This window comes from Myxocyprinus asiaticus, chromosome 2, assembly GCF_019703515.2.
Source record: "Myxocyprinus asiaticus isolate MX2 ecotype Aquarium Trade chromosome 2, UBuf_Myxa_2, whole genome shotgun sequence".
NCBI lineage: Eukaryota > Metazoa > Chordata > Actinopteri > Cypriniformes > Catostomidae > Myxocyprinus > Myxocyprinus asiaticus.
This window is the reverse complement of record NC_059345.1, coordinates 52,309,853-52,332,066: the sequence shown is the minus strand read 5'-3', so window position 1 is coordinate 52,332,066 and position 22,214 is coordinate 52,309,853. Positions and strand designations below refer to the sequence as shown.

The following is a 22,214-nucleotide window of genomic DNA, read 5'->3' as shown; positions in this document are numbered from 1 at the left end:
GTTTATTATGCCCAGGACATGCGTTGCACGCAATTTTTTTTTAAACGCGATAAACGGTCAAGTATTCAGAAATTAATGTGTTACATTTACCAGCCGTAAACTAAATAAATAAATACTTTTAATATTTTATTATTAATAGTGCCTAATATCCAGTTTCCATGACTGTCGGAATCCTCCTTGACTCACCGTAAGTCTGAATGTGGTTACAGCAGCGCTCCACCACTCTGGGGACTTGCCTGTAGATGGGGTTGAGACTCAGCTTGGCCTGTGTATGACTAGCTGAAGCCTTTTTCAACTCCAGCTCATTGGGGTGTGAAAGCTGCAGAGCTTCTAGTAATCTGGACTGACTCTCAACCAGATCAGAGATGGAGTCTACAGATAACCCACCCTAGACAGAGAGAGAAGGCGGTGGGGCGAGAGGAATAAAAGTTCGTTTACGATGGAAGGGTAGGCAATGGTCAAGGGAATGAAGGTTAAGGAATGTGATGTATGTAAGGTTTAAAGGTTAAAGATTAAAATGTCAACATAAATTCGATAGAAGGCTAAAATGACCTGTTCCATTTACAAGGAATTGTTAAAGCACATAAACAGCCACAATGCTTTCCTATTTGTCACACAAAAGAACACAAAGACAGTGGAAAATTGGTTGCAATACTTAAAACTCTATTTATATTTTTTAAATGTATACAAAAGACATGTTAACACATTTTCATAAAAGCTTTTCAAATGTCAGATCTATCAACACCATGATGAACAGCCCTGCAATCTGTTATTTTTCCTTTCTCTCTCCATGTTTGGGGAGGACAGAATGGAGGGTTTGATTTGGCAGAGAAACAGACATAGATCTCATTCCCTCCTGCTGATCTGTTGCCACCCATAGAGATGTTGTCTCTGTTCCTACTGAGTGAAGTATGTGGAAGTAATGATACAGGTGAGAAAGATATGGCAATAATCTGAATAACATACTGCCTGCTGCCATCCGGAGTCTCAGTAATAACAAACATCGTTTTGGATATGATGTGACCAGGAACACTATACTGCCCTACAATCCCAAAATGCAATAATGTGGAATATAAAATAGTCTCACTCTGAGCATAGTTCGGCCAGACCTGTACAGCGTAGTATAGTGTTCAAGGTATTGTCTGTTAAAAATTCAAGCTCTTTTTAAGCCTGTGATCTTGTACCTGAGCCTAATTAAAATTGTATCCGAAAGCAGAAGTGTTTTTGTATTGCTGTATAACATCTCACTCAAATATGCTTTCGTGACAGAGCAAATGAAAGCAAAAATTATCTCTTTTTACATTTTCTGTGAGGAAGTTGCTCAGAAGTGGGTTACAAGTCCCAGTCAGGAATGTAAAGGCTTATCTGTGAGGTGTTCCATATCAGCACTTGATGGTGAGGAACTGTTTGAATGAAATGATGCCAGCTTATGAAAGCAAGCAGTTTTTATTGGCCCTGATTTCTATTTGCGTAGTTAATGTTCTCCTCTCTCGTTTGCTCTTGTATAAGATGTCAGCATCACAGAATCTCAAAGCAGCAGCACAGACTTTTGCTGGATACATACGGTGTCTGTGATGTCATGTCTAAGGGTGTAATGTAGTTATGAGGCCTAAACTAATTGCGCAGAAGTTGATCTTTCAAAGCTCTTAAAAATCTAGATTAGCGTACGCTGTAAAAAAATCCTGTTAAATTTACGGTAAAAAATTGGCAGCTGTGTTTGCCAGAAATTCGCATATGGTAACCACGCTTCAGGCTTTACAGGATGTCATTTTTATGCCTGTATATTTTACGGTGCATTACCATTTATAATATTAAATGATATAAACTCAATACTTTAACCTTCTGAAACTATAAAAATCTGCTTTTCACTTTATAATGTATTGTTACTCACCGTAGTAATTACAGAAGGGCACATGATGACATAAAGTTCATCAATAGTGGCCCTTCCAGGAGCAATGACCAATAAAATGTAGAGACAGTCTCAGTGTCACTCACACAAACACTTAACACCATCAGGGTAATACATGTGAAATTAAAATTATGTAATAAACATTAACTAAACTACATCAAATATAACACAGAACACCCCAATGCACATAACTGATATTAAAAATAAGAATAAATATAACCATTCCCATAAAATAAAATGAAATGTGATGGGTTACGCAGGGAATTGTTTTTTACCGTAATTTTAACAATAAGTTACTGTAAAAAGTACATGTACTCTCTTGTAATTAATTTTTAATGTTAATTATACAGTAAAATATTTTTTACATGTAAAAAAGGAATTACATGTATTGTCTTTTTAAATGTATTATAATTATTTACGGTCTATTTTAAGGTAACTGCCTGTTAACCAGTTAACATTTGTTTTACCTTAGCATTTTTACAGTCTTTTACCGTTAAATTATGGACATTTTTTACAGTGTACAATGGGGCTAAAGGCACACCTTAAAAGAATATTCCATGTCCAAAACAAGTTAAGCTCAATCAACAGCATTTGTGGTATAATGTTGATTACCACAAAAAATTATTTCCGACTTGTCCCTCCTTTTTTTTAAAAAAAAGAAAAATCGAGTTAGAGTGAGGCACTAACAATGGAAGTGAATGGGGCCAATTTTTGGAGGGTTTAAAGGCCTTAAATGTGAAGCTTATAATTTTATAAAAGCACTTTCATGAATTCTTCTGTTAAACTCATGTGTTATTTGAGCTGTAAAGTTGTTTAAATTGTCATTTTTACAGTCGTTTTAGAGTTATAGGGTTTGTTGACATTACATTGTCATGGCAACAAAGTTGTAAAATTGGATATAACTTTACACAGAAGAGGTTAGTAAGTGATTTTATCACACTAAAATTATGTTAACAGTTATATTGTTTAAGTCTTGTAGCTATACTTTTAAAGCAGTGAGTATTTTAATGTTTACAGATTGGCCCCATTCACTTCCATTGTAAGTGCCCCACTGTAACCCAGATTATTGCTTTTTTAAAAGAAAAGGCAGGGCAAGTCAAAATACATTTTTGTGGTGATCAATATTATGCCACAAATGCTGTCGATTGATCTTAACTTCTATTAAACCCAAAATATTCCTTTAAGGAAAATGTGCTTTTTTTTGGCACAAAGTGTATCCAGATTACAAAAATACATGTATTTATATTGAATATTGATGAACAACATAACGTTTATGAAAATTAATAATAACAGAAGGTTGTTTTGATTAAAATTCTTTTTTTTTTTTTAAAGGAGGCGAGAGAGCCTTACACCCCCCCCCCCCCCCCAACACACACACACTTGGGGTAAAAGTCCCCCATGTTTGGGATAAAAGGACCCTAGGGGAGTTAAAGTGATACTGTGTAAATATACGGGCAATTTTTCAACTTAGACAAATACTTCTGAGACAGCAAGATGCTTTTTTGAGTAACAAATGAAGGTTGTTACATTCACAAAATAACCACTTCAGAAAAGGGTTAACCATTTCCTGTTAATTTCAATCACTTTTGGCATTTCATAACAACAATATCTTGTTTTCAACTGTTTTTTTCTAAACAATACTCTATAAAGAAATTAATCTCCATTGTGATTTGATCAGTTAATGTGAGCCCACTTGAACATTCTTCATAACAAATCTATTCACCCCACTTAAGAAAAAACATGTGTTTTAGAGGGGCCTTTAGCCCCTGCAACAGGGGGGCTTTTTACCCCAAATACTATCCTTTCACATATTGGAAATATGTTGAGATATCCTCTGAAACACTAGAGGAGATCCATTTCAGATTACTGTGGCTTTTTTTTTTCCTCAGGAGACCCAAGCAAACAGCTCCATTTGATCTCTATTGAATGTTATTGCTGACTAGGAGAAACAACTGAGATACTGATTGGATCTCATTTGTGATTTTTCTTCCCTATGGGAAGGTTTTATCGGGGTAGAAGTTCAACATGACATGGGTGCTGTTTTTTACTCAGCTCCCTGATTACTAGATCAAAATACAAGAAACGACTCCAAATATGTTTTCAACTAATATATATATATATATATATATATATACGTATTACTTTGAAAGATCTTTCTGCTAAACTCACTAGTACACTTCTCATAAGTGAGGTCTAGTTCATACAAAACCAGTAAAGAACTTAATTCACCCAGGGCTTCTCTTACCCGTCTGTGTGTACGGGAGGTGTTGTCCATGAATGCTGATGATAGTGATTTGCTGTGACCCTCCACTGCTGGTGAGGAGGCAGTGGCAGGTGTTAAGACTGTACTGCACAGCGGCCGGTTTCCACTGTGCTGCCATTTCTCAGCACGGAAGTGTAGTACACTGGCCTCAAGGTCCAGACAGTCCCGCCGGCTCTCTTTCAGCGCATCCTGCCGTTGCTTGTGTGCCCGGTCATTTGCGATTACTTGGGTGAGAGGGATCCCAAACGCCTTGGGTGCAGACTCTGTAGAAGAATCAGAAAAGAAAAATTAAGGCCTTTTCAGTTGGCCTATGGGCTATTTTATTTCTTATATATTTACAAAAGGAGACAGAATTTTGGGTAACATTAGTAGTTATTATTATTATTCAGAATTTTAGATGAGGTGATCATTCAAGATTTTGGAATAGGACAAGTTTCCAAAGTATCCAAATCATTATTTTAAACCAGCTTTATACGTACATGTAAGGACATTTCATTTTAGGAAGGGTGTGTGTGGAACATGCCAGTCAAACCAAGTTATTTCTGTAAACAATGACTCTGCATATACCATGTCATCACAAAAACCTCAAACTCACACCTCACACTACAAGCAGCATCCTGATAGCTTATGATTAAATGGCACTATTTCTTTTGTTCTTGCTTAGATTCTGTATAGTGGGTCATTACAGTAATAAAGCCAAAATATCTGATTATGGAACATCACATCAAGTGCAATTTTATATTTTGTTATGTATGAAGGTATACTTTACTGTTACCATACATGAATACCATACATTTGTTGCATTATATCTTAAAGTTATTATTTTGCTGTCTATTGTGGTTTACTTCACTTTAAAATGTATTGACGGCAATAGGTTATAAAGAAATGTGGTTGAAAAGGGTTTTATTTAATTATAAAATTCATGCAAAACAATCCTAGATACTGTATATGGGATTCTAGTGTAAAGCATAGACAAAATTGGACAAGAACCATACTGAGGGCTTATGCCCTGTGTAAATATAGAAACTTCTTTATGTTTAAGATCCATAGGCGACATTTAAATACAGTCACAAGTCACATTGTTTGGATTTCACATATCTTCAGGCATTATCTGAGTCCACTTTTCCCATGGTGTTCTTTAAGTGATCTAATTTGTAGCTGCTCTATGTCTGCTTTACTCATCATAAGCAGGAAAACATCTTTATCTGCTCACTGGGGTTAATCCCAATCATATGTTTAAACAACACATCCTACTTAAAGCTATTTGAAAATGCATAAACAGACGGATGGACGGACAGACGGACAGATAGATAGATAGATAAGAAAATAGAGCAAGAAGTATGGAAGGATATTATCTTCAGTTATGGTGAAAATTGAAGAGTTATGGAGAAAAAAAATGTATGTACTGTATTTTTTCTTTTCATTAACCTATTGCAATCATTAAAACAACTGTTACAAGTTTGTCCCTGTTGTGCATCTGTAGAGAAGCATCTTAGGGAATTGCTAACACTTTAATGTAATACTTATTAGCACCTTATAATGCTTGATCTCAAATTCTAGATCTTGAAGAAAGCTTTATTTAACCAATTCGTCTAAAGCGGCTTAACTGTAATTGAACTTATGCCCTCCCAGCTATTTTTATACATGGGGGAGGTACTAACATAATGGCACCATAAGGGTCTAAACTGAGGTTTCCACTCAATCTGTTTTGGCTGGCTGGCAAATAATACAAAAGCATGGCTCCACTGCAAAGAAAGACTTGGCTTCTCCTCTTGCCCCCTCCCTTCTTCAAAATCTATTTACTCCTATCTCTACCACTAGGCTTAATGTCTGGTGGCAGGTCATGTTAGTCTAATTCACTGGACACCAGCCCACCTGTATAGGCTGGATGGATAGGGTGATTGAGTTTACTTTAAGTACATTCCTCTTCCTTCATTCAACCCCCACTGCAGTCATTTTGAGCTAGAACAAACACCTGACGCACATGCTCGATATAAGTACCAGACTGTGGTTGCAGGTGGCAGGCGGAATACTAGGAACATGGCCAAGTAAATCAGCTGATTCAGGAATCTGTGCTGCTTTCAGCTCCTGGAGCTGGTCTAAGATCAGTTTGAGCTATTAACAGTTCTTATAGCCAAGTTAAATACTGATCCTTTATCAGTACTAGTGAGTTTTGTTATTATTTTCAGTAGTGATAACTGAACAATTGAAAAATCCAGTGTAAATACACCCTGAAATTAAATCCAATTCACAAGTATGGGGTAAAAAGAAGACTTAAAATAACACTGGTTATTTTTCAACAGAAAAATATTTCTGTTCTGCTTGATTAGCTTAAAGATATTCAGAGGAAAATCCTAGTAGGTTTAGAAATAATTACATTTTGTGCTCAAAATCTGTATTTTTAGCTTTTGCTGATCTCATGTAAGTTAAATGTGACCGACAAAAAGAGTAAATGTAAAGACGAGGCCTGCAGTCTTTGATGGACTAGCAGAGTAACCCCCGACCCCCCCCCCCCCCCCCCCCGCCATATGCATGTACAGGGACGCACAGATTGTTGGGAGAACAGCTACACAGGACAAAGTGTTTTGTGTCTTACAGTCTTAAATCTTTGTGTCTTATAGGCCTATGGGAGATTGGCAAGAACACACTAAACAGCCCTGTCAACCTGGGTCAGAGGATCCAGAGAGTGAACATTAATTTATTAGAGAGATTTAGGAGTTGTAGTGCTTTAATATGGACATTGCGAGGACAGAGTCTGTTTAGCTGGCAAAATGTCTAACAAAATGTTTATTGTGATCAGGCTCAAATTTAAAATGCATGCCAACCATTGTTTGTTTGTGGTTTAAAAGAATCTAAAAGAGAGCACTTGAAGACAACAAGACATGATGAAGTATATATGTCTTGTCGGTTGTTTATCAAGCAAAGATTACAAGAGTGCATGTGCTCAGGAATGCTGCCTGACAAACGGGGGTACTTAAAGTACTTAAGTAGAGTGGCTCAGATGGTTTAATAATTTAAACATAGTTAAGTCTCACAATGCAAAGTTTGAGACTTAACTATGTTGAAACCACTGGTATATTTCAAATGCATGCATTTTATAGAGGTTTACAGATCTGTGAATGCTTTATAAAAATAGCATTGAAATAAAGAAAGGAAATGGTAATCTCTTACCCCGTTCTTTCTTTTCTTTTGAAAAGGAATCAAACTTTCTCCGCAGTGATTTCCTCCTCTTACGAATCTCTGCAGAAACAAAAAGGGATTATAGTTGGTATAAAAAAATAGATGCATTATTTATAATACATATAATAACAGGTAAATATTGATGCTATTAATTTATATAAATGGAAAATATTATGCATAAATCTATATGTATTCAAAGTAACAGAATCGAAATTACATGCAAAAAGATACGTTCATTACACCATTCAATGCATTAAATGGCTTGTGGCAACTAACACATGCACCATGAGATGCATGTAAAATTGTATTTACATTTTTAATCTGTTTAGATGGCTGACAGCAGTGTTTGAAGTGAAACTAAAGTGAAACCTCTAACATCATTGCTGCCCAGCAAGCAAGATATGGCACTATATAAAGCCTTTGTATAAGAGAAGACTGTCCTTAAAAATTACAGAAACATTTCCTGGCATTATCCCCAAATTTTACTTGAGAAAGAATATTCGAAATAAAATTTGAAATAAGTACCTAAAACAAAAACATCACAGTCTGTGTGCTTTTATAAACCTAATGTACACAGTCTACACAGCCCTCAGGAGAACAGTGAAAGAATGATGTGAGATGAGCTGTTGTTCACTTTTGCAGGTTAAAACTTCCTCCACAGTATTGCTACATACAACCCCAAATTAATAGCTGTGTTTATATTGTGAAACTCAGTCCTCCTCACATCATGGTTAACTGTCACATGGGAAAATGCTAAGAGATATTCGCCACACTTAAAGGGATAGTTCACCCAAAAATGAAAATATGCTCATCATTTACTCAGCCTCATGCCATCCCAGATGTGTACAACTTTCTTTCTTTTGAAAAACACAAATGAAGATTTTTAGAAGAATATTTCAGCTCTGTAGGTCCATACAATGCAAGTGAATGGTGACCAGAACTTTGAAGCTCCAAAATGCACATAAAGGTAGCATAGAAGTAATCCATAAGACTACAGTGGTTTAATCCATATCTTCTGAAGCGATCCAATCAGTTTTGGGTGGAACAGACAGAAATATAACTCAATCTTTACATAAATCTTGACAGTCTAATTGCCGATCATAATTTCAAGTTCGATTACACTTCCTAGTGCCACCTAGTGCTCTGTGCATGTGTCAAGCACTAGGCAGTGCCTAGAGACTGCAAAGGAAAGACGTACAGTGAAAAAGGAGTTATATTTTGGTCTATTCTCACCCAAAATGGATTAGATACTGTAGCTTCAGAAGACATAGACTAAACCACTGGAGTATTATGGGTTACTTTTATGCTGCCTTTATGTGCTTTTTGGAGGTTCAAAATTTTGGTCACCATTCACTTGCATTGTGTGGACCTACAGAGCTGAAATATTCTTCTAAAAATCTTTGTTTGTGTTCTGCAGAATCTGGGATGGCATGAGGGTGAGTAAATGTACTTTTATTTTGGAGTGAACTAATCCTTTAATAGACTGTGCATAACTGTTCATTAAATGTATTTTGTTGGGACTGAAGCTCATCTACTCAGAAAAAGTGATTATGTGCAGTGCAGTTTATGTGTCTAACCTGTAAAGGGAAAGTTTACCCAAAAATGAAAATTCTCTCATCATTGACTCACCATTTTTCCTTCCGTAGAACACAAAACAATAATTAGATAGAATGTTGACAGCCTCAGCCACCATTCACTTTCAATGTATGGAAAAAAGAGAAGTGTAAACATTCTTTCAGTTTTCTCCTCTTGTGTTCCACGGAAGAACAAAAGTCATATGGCTTTGGAAAAACATGAAGGTAAGCAAATAATGAAGGAATTTTTGGGTAAGCTTAGCCTTTAAAAATGACTTTTGTTGGTATAACCTAATGAAGTCAGGTTAATTCAGTCAAATTAGATAAAATATGTGACTTTAATAAAACCATAATAATAATATTTATGAAATATTAATAATACTTGGTTTAAAATAATAATAATACTTAAAAAAAAAATGTAAGTTATTTGACAAAACATTTTTATAGTGTGGAATCAGGGATTCTCAAAGAAGTCTTAGCTATGGAGCAAGCAGATATGAAAGAAGCTGTGATGTGATGTCCAGAGAGAAAAATAGAAAAGGGATTGTAACACATGCAGAGGGGCTCTAGGTGGGGTCATATTCCCATGACTGCAGGAAATGAGAGTTTATTTCTATGGCAACTGCCCCCTTCTTTCCCCACATGCCAAGACATCCTGGGCTAAGCCTCCACCAGCTCCCATCAGAGAAAGAGATGATGAGCATGTTGAAACATCTGCGTGATTTAGGACAAATAATCTCTTAGGGTCAACACAGAGATTGAAAACAAAGATAAGGAGCCTCTTTTATAAGGCATGAGACAGAGACATCAAAACAAAGGCTTCAAACTGCGTAAAGAAAGAAATTAAAAATAATAATAGAATTTAAAAATTATATTAAAGCATAAACATAGCAAGTTTCAGGAATGTAATTCAAAATATCCCTGGATTAACCACCAAGAAACCAGAAAATAAAAATCCAAAAACAGAGATCCATCACTCATGACATGCTTTCAGAATTATTCTATGTGTATTTAACAGAGCTTAAATTAAACTCTCCAAAGGACATTCATCTTCACAGAAAATATCTGCCAAACACGTAGATGACAATTCCGAAAGGAGCAGCCAAGTAAACCACCATGAAGAAACTGACAGATTTCTCCTTTGGGAGGAAAATGTTCTGTAAATATTCCCATAAATTATAATGGCTGCTTCCCCATGAGTAAGCTAGAGTGCTGGCTGAGGTCTTCTCACAGATGACCATATGAAAACTCCACTTTAAAGGACAGCGGATGAGCATCTCTGATCTGACCATGTGGAGTTGCTTGTACGTGCTGGGAATACCACTTTCCACATACCAACGTGGTTTTCCATGGTAGGACATAAGGGGACAGGGACAATCACAAGATAACTCACACACATGGCACAAACAATTGGGTTGCAAAACAGTAAAGAAAAAGAATATTTCAAAATAAAAGAAAAATAAATTGATAGATTATAATGTAATTCAAAAGGGATCTTGTATAGATATACTAAAATGATGAGCAGATTTGATTTTTGCTAAGTATGATTTTAATGGATTGTGCTGTTGAAGAAGTGTCTATAATAATTTAAGTCTTCTAAAATAGTAGTTCTCTGGTTTTGCATAAGACATCAATTGGTGATCCAACACAGCACTAACATTGTTTAACATACAAAGGTAAATAAAAATGCCCTTAAATGGATATTTCACCCAAAACTGAAAATTCTGTGAGAAGACATTGTGATCGACACAAACCATGTTTATCCTTGCTGCAAGTGAACCTTTATTTAAAGTAGTCTGGGTTGAATTTTTTTAAACTTGCATAGTTTTGTACATAGCTTTTAAGGTTGAGGGGATGTCGAATAACCCGGCCATGTTGGTAACTGTCTATTTTGACTATTCTATAAAGTGGCAGGTGAATTTGCACCAAAATAGAGTTAATGAACCTATTTATTTTGCAAACCTAACAACGCACAATTATATGTAGGGATATGAACATTTTTGTCCAATGCTGATACCAAAAAACCCATTTACCAATACCGATATTTTGCCAGTTACCTTAATGTTTCACAAGATCATAGTTTTACTTTGGAATTATGCTGTAAAAATGTACAAAGAGGTACAAAAGCTTTTTCACTGTTCTAACAATAAAGAATTTCCTTTGAACATGGATTGGATCTGATTGAACACATGACCAGCCAAAATTTTAACGAGAGCCACAATGAAAGATAAACTGAAGATAAAAAAGATTAAAAAAATAAATAACTTAATATGATAATATGATGATTGATATAAAAAAAGGTATTTTTTACTTTTAAAACATTTTTGCACTTCTGTCAGTTCAAAACAACAGAACTCACATTTTACCTGTATGTTCTTATATGATAGAACATTACAAATTCATTCCATGCATATGTTGGGCAATTCCACGGAAATGCCAACCACACCATGGAAAAATACAAACATTTGAACCAAAGAAACAAAACACCCTTTTAAATTCTGTAAAATAGTAGTACAGGTGCATCTCAATAAATTAGAATGTCGTGGAAAAGTTCATTTATTTCAGTAATTCAACTCAAATTGTGAAACTCGTGTATTAAATAAATTCAATGCACACAGACTGAAGTAGTTTAAGTCTTTGGTTCTTTTAATTGTGATGATTTTGCTCACATTTAACAAAAACCCACCAATTCACTATCTCAAAAAATTAGAATACATCATAAGACCAATAAAAAAAAACATTTTTAGTGAATTGTTGGCCTTCTGGAAAGTATGTTCATTTACTGTATATGTACTCAATACTTGGTAGGGGCTCATTTTGCTTTAATTACTGCCTCAATTCGGCATGGCATGGAGGTGATCAGTTTGTGGCACTGCTGAGGTGGTATGGAAGCCCAGGTTTCTTTGACAGTGGCCTTCAGCTCATCTGAATTTTTTGGTCTCTTGTTTCTCATTTTCCTCTTGACAATACCCCATAGATTCTCTATGGGGTTCAGGTCTGGTGAGTTTGCTGGCCAGTCAAGCACACCAACACCATGGTCATTTAACCAACTTTTGGTGCTTTTGGCAGTGTGGGCAGGTGCCAAATCCTGCTGGAAAATGAAATCAGCATCTTTAAAAAGCTGGTCAGCAGAAGGAAGCATGAAGTGCTCCAAAATTTCTTGGTAAACGGGTGCAGTGACTTTGGTTTTCAAAAGACACAATGGACCAACACCAGCAGATGACATTGCACCCCAAATCATCACAGGCTGTGGAAACTTAACACTGGACTTCAAGCAACTTGGGCTATGAGCTTCTCCACCCTTCCTCCAGACTCTAGGACCTTGGTTTCCAAATGAAATACAAAACTTGCTCTCATCTGAAAAGAGGACTTTGGACCACTGGGCAACAGTCCAGTTCTTCTTCTCCTTAGCCCAGGTAAGATGCCTCTGATGTTGTCTGTGGTTCAGGAGTGGCTTAACAAGAGGAATACGACAACTGTAGCCAAATTCCTTGACATATCTGTGTGTGGTGGCTCTTGATGCCTTGACCCCAGCCTCAGTCCATTCCTTGTGAAGTTCACCCAAATTCTTGAATCGATTTTGCTTGACAATCCTCATAAGGCTGCGGTTCTCTCGGTTGGTTGTGCATCTTTTTCTTCCACACTTTTCCCTTCCACTCAACTTTCTGTTAACATGCTTGGATACAGCACTCTGTGAACAGCCAGCTTCTTTGGCAATGAATGTTTGTGGCTTACCCTCCTTGTGAAGGGTGTCAATGATTGTCTTCTGGACAACTGTCAGATCAGCAGTCTTCCCCATGATTGTGTAGCCTAGTGAACCAAACTGAGAGACCATTTTGAAGGCTCAGGAAACCTTTGTAGGTGTTTTGAGTTGATTAGCTGATTGGCATGTCAAAATATTCTAATTTTTTGAGATAGTGAATTGGTGGGTTTTTGTTAAATGTGAGCCAAAATCATCACAATTAAAAGAACCAAAGACTTAAACTACTTCAGTCTGTGTGCATTGAATTTATTTAATACACGAGTTTCACAATTTGAGTTGAATTACTGAAATAAATGAACTTTTCCACGACATTCTAATTTATTGAGATGCACCTGTATATTAGATAATAGATAATGCTATCCAGACCGCTAGAGGGCGCTACTTGCTCACACAGTGCTGACTGAAGCACAGCATTTTAAGGTAATCGCGCAAGGCCATATTGTGATTTCAATCTTAATTCAATCTATCATGCAGTTTTAATGGATATCATGCCAATGTCTCAAAAGTCAAAGTCTGCTAGTTTCAAAGCATTTTGAATGGTTTTCCTCATCATGTAGCCTATAGATAAGTGCCTATCGCAACTGTCACGTCTGTTTATTGCGGGGGTTTTTTGCATTAACATTTTTTATTCAAAAAAGAATAAAAATTAAATATTAAATGTTCTTAGGAGTGCCAACCCTTCTACATATTGTGGCTATTAGTATTTCTGGATTGTGCATTTAAATTCACAGAGATTTTACAAAGAGTGCTAATAATTAATTATAAATCAACCATCAGTTTTTCATATCGCCGTTTTCATGCTTATAACAAATATGCAGATGGATTTAATTTGGTCAATAATTGGCCGATAAATATTGGCAGCCGATACATCGGTGCATTCCTAATTATATGGTTAGTTCCATTTTATTATTTGCATTTAGCATTGTTTTTCCCTGCTTTTCGTAACCTTATCAGAACAGACCTGCAATCCATTTTTGGGTTGCAAATCACCATATGGCACTGCTGTACTTTAACTTTCCATCTCCATCTTGCAAGCTTTCTTTCATTCTGCCTCTCTGTTTTTCATGCACTGTAGATCTCTCTTTCACACATATCCCACTTATCTCGTACATTTGAAACCAAACATTCCTCAGATGTACCTATGCATGTATTTCATGGGAAATCAAGAATCATCCATCTAAAAAAAAATCATATCTGGACTGGCACTCAAGCAATTTACCACATAGTATTTAAATATATGCATTACATCTGTTATGCATGTTTAAGCAGCATTACAAAACAAGTGTCGAAAACAATCATTAAAATGGTCTTAAATGTACCTCTAGGTATGCTGATCTTAAAATCCAGGTCTCTTTTTTCCAAGTGGTAAAGTGCCACCTCCTGCAGACGGACTCTTTCCAGCTCAGAAAGACTTTGGATGGGAACTGGCTGCAGCCTCAAGCTCTGCCCAAGCATGGTGGCCCAAGTATGGTCACCCTGAGTGACAGACAGAGAAAGAAAGCAAAACTGAAAAAGTTTACGGGAAAAGAGCAAAGGAAACCATTACTTTCAGTCTGAAAATTTGGTTGCAACCCTGCTCTAAAACAAAGCTGTTTCATGTGCGTTTGATCAAAGTTGGAATTCTGTAGCAGGGTATATCTCCAGAAGGACGACTGACCCTTGTGAAAGTGATATACTGTAGGTAGTAAATAGATTGCTTGACCTCTTACAAACCAACCATCAAATGGTGCACAGAGAGTGCTGTAGTAAGGGAGTGTAAAATCACTCCCAACAGTCTTTTGAGAGACTGTTGCTAAAGTTTCTTCTTAATAAAAACAAATGTAGATAAGCGGGTCCTAAAAGGGCCCTATCCATATGAGCCAAAAACACACAAAGCCTGAAGGGTCAAAATATCTAAAAACATCCTATATTAGAAATATATTTGAGTCATCACTCTGTTTCAAGGGCAGCTACTTTTAGACTTGGCAGTGGCATTGTTTTGGATAAACATACAATAGCTTGTGGACATTTTATAAACCAATGCAAATCCTCTGCATATATCCTGTCTGTAATTGTGTGTGTTGGTGCAGTTCATCTGATGTGATGACAACAGCACTAAAATTGAAAACAACTGCTTTATGTAAACTTGCTTTTTTTGTCTTTTAGAATTTTGGGTATTGTAGTATGTTTTAAAGGAACCGTTTGACCAAAACAAAATTGTGCTGTATGTCTTCAAAAGACCTGGAATATGACGCATGAGCAGCATAGACTACTTTAATAACTTTGGGTCATTTGTTAAGCTTTGAAATGAGGCACTATCCAACTATCTAAAGTTGAATTGAAAAGATGTCCGGTGATATTCCTTAAAACATCTCTTTTTGTGTTTACATAAGAAATATGTGGAGATCGTCATGAGGGTGGGTAAATTCTGACAGAATTTTCATGTTTGGGGTAACTATTCCTTTAACCTCGTGCGACCCTGCATACACATGCGTGGACTAAACTACAAAACTACATCTGGTCAGAAACCTAATTACGTTTTTACACTGAAACCTGTTTGAATCAAAAGCGGTTGAGTCTCTAGTTTAATCCGATGTGCCATTTTTTACATTTGAGTGATTTATTGCGAAACGCCACGCTGCTAAACACAATGTACTCTAATGTGTACTTTAGCGCATTTTTTCCTTAGAAATCCTATATTTACTGTGAATTCTCACATTGAGGATCGATGGGTTCATCCAAAAGCAGAAAATGTTTCCTTTGGAGGTTAAGTCATTCACTAAGTAGGAAGCAAGGGAGCAAGCTAAGTGTATTCAATCCAAACTTCCTATCAAAAAACTCAGTTTCAAGCTGCAGATGATGTTTGAACCACTCAACATGTTAAGTAGACATGAGACAATGGTAATCAATAAATAGATTCAGAATTGATATTGTATAATTTGATTGGATGATGCTGACCATTACTTTGAATCAGAATTAATTTAAAATTTAAAATTTTACAACTTAGTCCTGCTGTCCACATAAGTTGCCATACATTTTTTAGGAGAAGTGTTTGCTCTAGATTTTTTTTTTTTTTTTTTTTTGTGCGTGTTTATTAGGTGCTACTAGTTACAAATCAAAAAGGGAAAATGAACACAGCAGTCACGCTCAGGTCTCAGGAGGTTAAAGTATGGCAATTCAACACTTAAAAAGAGTAAGTAAAATCAAAACGTTAAAGTTAAACTATGACTCCAATAACTTTTCTAAAACATGAAAAAAAATCTGCCAACCACAGAATCTCAACCTCAAAAAAGTTGTCAGCCAAAACCTCATGAGCCATTTAGCAGACTCTAGTTATTAAAATCCATATTCATCTTTGGAATCATCACACAGAGGTTTAATCAGAAGTGGGTGTGTCTTTGCTATATTTTCTTAGTGTCCACATAGGGGGGTCACTTTCTCCTAACATCACATCACATGATGTTGAAAAAAAGGCAAACCTCAAAGGTCACAGTTTTGTTAACTATTGTAAATTGCTGACTAAAGGCTTATCTTATTGTAAATTTAAATGAGTTTATATTAATATTCATAAAACGCATGCAAAGAGTATTTTATTATATTCTGCAACTGTACACATTTCTTATACTTACATCTTATAAAGTTCCATTTATTATAGAACTGTAAACATCCCTTATAAGTAAACAATCACTTATAGGTTCATAGAGATATAAGCTGTAAACTAAAGTGTTGTACTTGTAAAAAAAAAAAAAAACATAAAACTGCTGTGTTGAGTAACTGAGATTACAATATAGTAATTAATGTAACACCAATTCAGTGTGGGAAGATAAAAAAAAAGTCTCCATGAGAGAGGCTGCAGGGCAATGCAAGCAACAAAGTCTTTTTTTTTTCTTTCCCTTCTCCTCCCTCCTTCTCTTTCTCACATACACTCTCTCTTCTTTGAACACACCAAAGTGAAGGTCAGGAAATAAGGGAAACGCAAAACACAAACACATGTAGCACGGCACCACATTTCAAAGCCCACTGAAACCTCAGCCACCGTCATTCATCAGGGCTATATTGTGTTCATTTGATAGAAACAAAGGCTTTTGTGTGGTACAATGGCATTCAAGAAACCAAAAAGCCATAACAAATGGAAAACACAACCCACAACATATTCCAGGTTCAATACAAGTTAAGCTCAATCGACAGCATTTTTGGCATTACGTCTCGTCCCTCCTTTTCATTAAAAAAGCAAAAAACAATGTTAAAGAGAGGCACTTACAATGGAAGTAAATGGGCCAATTCGGAAACTCACTGTTTCACAAGTATATCCACAAGACGTAAACAAAATGCATGTTAACATGATTTTAGTGTGATAAAATCGCTTACTAACCTTTTCTGTGTAAAATTATATCCAGTTTTACAACATTTGATGACAATTTAAACAACTTACAGCTCCAATAATACACAAGTTTTACTGTAAGTAAACAAAAGAATTACTGTAAGTGCTTTTATAAAATTATAAGCTTCACATTTCTGCATTTAAACTCCCCAAATTTGGCCCAATGCACTTCCATTGTAAGTGCCTCAATTTAACCTCGATTTTTCCTTTTTTTTCTTCTTTTTTTTCTTTTTTTATAAAAGGAAATTAGTTTTTATGGTAATCAACATTATGCCACAAATGCTGTTGATTGATCTTAAATTGAATTGAATTGAACCTGGAATATTCCTTTAATTTTTCAAGTCCAACGTTCCAAAACAATATTGACGAATCTTGGGTTAACATCTCAAACCACAAGGAAAATGTAATTTTTTATGTATTCACATAACTATTTAGGTTTAATAAAGTGCATGCTTGTAAAGATCATGATTGCAAATTTAAACACACAACAATGTTAGCGTGTATCAGCTAAGAAGAAACATTTCATGCACTGTATCAAGTATTACAATAGCTACAAACAAGTTTAGACGCGGGTATACTTATACATGTTTACTTTTGAACTTGGGAATTTTCTCTATATGGCTTTTAGGCCCTAGGGGTTTAAAACTAGAGTGGTAATTGAATATCGCCTGAGGTCAGGAACAACCTGAGACAACAGCGAGAGGAGACTAGAAAGTCAAGCGAAGAAAAGGTCAATTCTCAAGATTTTGCCAAACGGAGGGTGTCAGCAAAAGAGTAATGGTAAAAGCATAGTTAGACAGTTAGCTCATATATCAAATATCCTGTTAAATTACCAGCTACGGCTCATGTTTCTTCAAACAACATGACAAGCTGTGTGTATTAACTGTAATCAATGGAACACCATGAAGATATATAATCTAAATAGAAGTTTAACATCCTGAAAAAAAGTCTTGGTGTTCTTCAATCATGGCCAACCATTGGTTATTATTGGATGTATATATGGTGGAATCGCAATGTTCCTGAAATGACATTTGTTTGACAGCGAGCAGCAAAGTCACAGGCTTCAACAATCTGATTCCAATTATGTCTAAGACAACAACATACCCGAGCACATGACCTGACCCAGACCAAAAATATCACTGGACAATAAATATGGTTGCAAGACCGTTTTTGAGTAAGTAACCTGTTTCACTTCTCTTTGAAGAGTTTTCCTTCAGAGCAAACATTAGCATATTCCTTAAAAAGACTTCTTCAGTCAATGTTCTTTTTTCTTTTCAGGATTCTTGTCCGATTTCCATTTTATATACTTCTTAAGCTCTGACCATATTTGTCCTTTCTGGCTCTCCTGATCCTTGGAACCTGGCTCATGGTCCTTCATGAGAACTTTGATATAAATACTTCTATTTAGAAACATGTTGATAGTTCCCAGATGCCCTCTTTAAATAATTCCCCAGTGTTTGTATAACAGTTCAGCCAGTAACATTCCTGGTGTTCCAAGCAAAGTAACACCATAAGAACATTATTGTGCATTTAAAGCACAATGAGCATTATGCGCACCTCTGTTGAAGCTGATGTGCTATACTTCTGTTGTTATCCAGTTTCAACAACAACTGGTGTCCATTCAAAACACAGACATACCAGTTTGCATTTGAACATGCGTAAATGTGAGTGCATACATACGTGTGTGAAGATAAACAGCTCTCCAGTTTGAGTGGCTAAGCAACTATGAAATGGAAAGAGCACCACTCCACTTCTGAGACGAATCTGTAAGGGCTTGTGCATTTGTGCATTTAGAGGAATGTAAGTAAAGTGGGAAAAAAGCAACCTAATAATAGCGTATGCAATTAATGCACTATCAAATCCTCTGAATTATCCATTTAAATACTCTATCAAACAACTACAAAAAACAAACAGGCCAAACACAATATATATCCCATGTGGATGGTCTCTTGGCTACACAGTGAAAAACAATAGGACAACCTCAGACAGTCTCAGCATTAAAAGAAGGCAACAGGGTTGAAACAATGGCTCTTTGCACTCCTCAGACTGATTTAGGCTGACAGCATCTCCCCATTGCACCAGTTTGGTTTTAATTATTCTCTACAGGAAGTCAATAATACTCTTGAGAGAAGAAGAAATAATTTTGTGGGTAATGTGGACTTGTGGCTTAATCAGTGGTTGTATTAAAATATATGATGGAAATGAGTCAACTTTTGACCGAAAATTGAATCCCAAGGAAAACAATATCCTCACAGGATATGACGATCAAACTTTAGTTACTCCAGTAAAACTAGATAAAGTACCATAAACAGACACTATGCTTTTGTAGTAGTCAAAGATACGTTTTGCTGTATCTTTGATAAATATAAAGTAACTGAGGTCAGAAAGTCCCAAAGAATCCCTCTGTAAAGGGATAGTTCACCCAAAAATGTAGTCACGTTGGCTTGAAATCAGGTAAATGATGACAGAATTTTCATCTATGGGTGAACTATTCCTTTAAGTAACCATCAAATCGATGCAATATGTTTACATTTTGCTTGAATAGATACACACTATAAATCAATATGTTTTTGCTGTCCTGGCTCTTGCATGCACAAGTCTGCATTCACAGTAGGAGGATCGTATATCTTTCTAAAACAGCATGCAGTAGCCGTTAAGTCACACAATGCCAAGATTAATGAAATAACTCACTCACTCACATAATTAAACACAAAACACTCTGTGTACAGCACAAACACAAACATGGGGTAAATAGTGGCATCACAGACTATACAGTATATAAACACTATGAGTAATGACAATCCCCAAGCAAATACTTCATCAAGTTTACATCCATTTAATATATTATACATATATTCAGTATAGTAAATTATTGCAGCAACAATCAGATATAAACTTTTGTCATTATGAAATATTTACATGATATTTAAGCCAGTTAAATAGATACACTCGCATACAGCCACACTCTCACCATTCCCTCTACCTGCAGATTGGGAGACAGGCAGTGTGTCAGACAGAGACACACACTCTGTAAATATAGGCAATCTCTTCAGACACTTCTCACCGCACAGCCAGGTACAGCCAATCCAAACCAAGAATGAGACAGACAGACAGAAGCAGAGGATCAAGAGAGAGAGAGGTCTGTTCTCTCCATCTGCCATGTACTCATGTAAATCAGAGCACAGAGACAGGGCAGCCAAGAGCATATTTCACGTAAACACTCACAAAGTGACGTCGAGACGAGTGGGAGGAGCTTGACACTGAAGCAGCAGAGCTTTAAACAGTTTTCTCTGCCAGAGTGTCACTCATCAACAGCATAATAAACTCATATTGAGGGACAATGCTAGGACACCCACTGTTCTCCCTTCTCCTGCTTTTTCTTCTACTTGTGTCCAACAGCATAAAGTTCATTTTCACAAAGTTCCTAACCAGGACTTAATTCCTATAGTACATGTCGAACACACATATAGTGGCCCAAAAAAGTATTTGGACACCTAGGTCGGACTTTAAAATGTGTGAGTTCCGTTTCATTAGCTTACAAATCATCAGGTGGCATCTGCAGATAAATAATGCTAGACTTTTCTCAGGACTAACTTCACTTTTCTGCTTATTTTTAATAAACTGGTCCCAAAGTCATTTTATGTGGATATATGAAGTACAGCAGTACCAAGTTAAAGGGATAGTTCACCCAAAAATGAAAATTCTCTCATGATTTACTCACCCTCATGCCATCTCAGATGTGTATGACTTTCTTTCTTCAGCAGAACACAAATAAAGATTTTTAGAGGTATATTTCAGCTCTGTAGGTCCATACAATGCAAGTGAATGGTGGCCAAAACATCAAAAAGCACATAAAGGCAGCATAAAAGTAATCCATATGACTCCAGTGGTTTAATCCGCGATTTTGGGTGAGAACAGATCAAAATGTAACATACCAAAATTTTTACTGTACATCTTGCCATTGCAGTCTGTTGGCACTATCATGATTTCAAGCTCGATTTCACTTCCAGGTGCTTGACGCTTATGCAGAGCTCCAGATGGTGCTATAGGAGGTGTAATCGAGCTTGAAATCATGATCGCCAAGGACACTGCTGATGTCAAGATTTATAATAAAATTGAGTTGCATTTTGGTCTAATTCACGCAAAACTGATGGGATCGCTTTAGGAGACATTGATTAAACCACTGGAGTCTTATGGATTACTTTTATGCTGCCTTTATGTGCTTTTTTGAGCTTCAAAGTTCTGGTCAGCATTCACTTGCATTGTGTGGACCAACATAGCTGAAATATTCTTCTAAAAATGTTTGTGTTCTGCAGAAGAAAGTCATACACATCTGGGATGGCATGAGAATGAGTAAATGATGAGAGAATTTTCATTTTCGGGTGAACTATCCCTTTAACACAGGTGTCCTATAGCAGAGTTAACGCAAGTGTAGTTCATCACATTAAATATGAACATGTTCCACTATGTTTGACAACCAGAAAAAGTCAGTTGAGAACATCAGTTGTTTAATCATTTGAAACCAAACAGACTTTTTTCTGTGAAACATTTTCCTTGAAAAATGTGCTTGTGCTGTCTTTCTTTAAAATAAATGTAAAGAAAAATGTTTTATCATAAGCATTGACATTTTTTGTAAAACATTTTTAGTGTGACTTAAGTGTCCAAATACGTTTTGGGGCCACTGCATATACACAACACACATTGTTGTAAAGGCACCAGACAGAGTCTTCATACGCAGCTGCACAATGTGCAAGTTACTTGAAGGAACTAAACTCTTTATTCAGAAATGCTAGTAATAAAACAGAAAGCAGATACAAAGGAAGGTTAAAGAGTGAAGCGTGAGAATAAAGATGAGAGAGAGCGACAGAGGTGGGAAAGTTATTGAGGAAAAAAGAGAAAGAGTGAGGTAAAGGGCTTTCTGACACACACACACACACACACACACACACACACATTTACAAACTAGCTGCTACCTTGTGATGAGCACAACAAAACAAATCAATGCTTGACCTTTCAACATTGTGCTGACCTCACAGATCTAAGTTTTATCTGTTACACAGATTCCACTTTTTCACAGTAACCTTTTAGCCACAAGGCATCTTTTGTGTGAGCGTGTCTCCTTGTGTTCTGAGTGTTTACAGTGGCGTCACAAAAGTCTGAAAATC

At 36.2% G+C, this 22,214-nt stretch overlaps 1 protein-coding gene across 3 annotated transcripts in view; it reads right to left on the bottom strand.

The window, feature by feature from the left end:
• The window catches only part of LOC127451395 (rho GTPase-activating protein 6-like), a 53,858-nt gene that overhangs the window by 13,606 nt on the left and 18,038 nt on the right, over window positions 1–22,214 (bottom strand). For 2 of the 3 annotated variants that reach the window (XM_051716084.1, XM_051716094.1), the window contains exons 2-5: window positions 14,009–14,165; window positions 7,344–7,412; window positions 4,155–4,435; window positions 187–388 (exon numbers count right to left, since the gene is read on the bottom strand). In XM_051716084.1, coding sequence (XP_051572044.1) covers window positions 187–388; window positions 4,155–4,435; window positions 7,344–7,412; window positions 14,009–14,165 — 709 coding nt within the window. Of the gene's footprint in view, window positions 1–186; window positions 389–4,154; window positions 4,436–7,343; window positions 7,413–14,008; window positions 14,166–20,032; window positions 20,201–22,214 lie in introns of those variants that run through there. The other variant, XM_051716103.1, reaches the window with a different exon arrangement.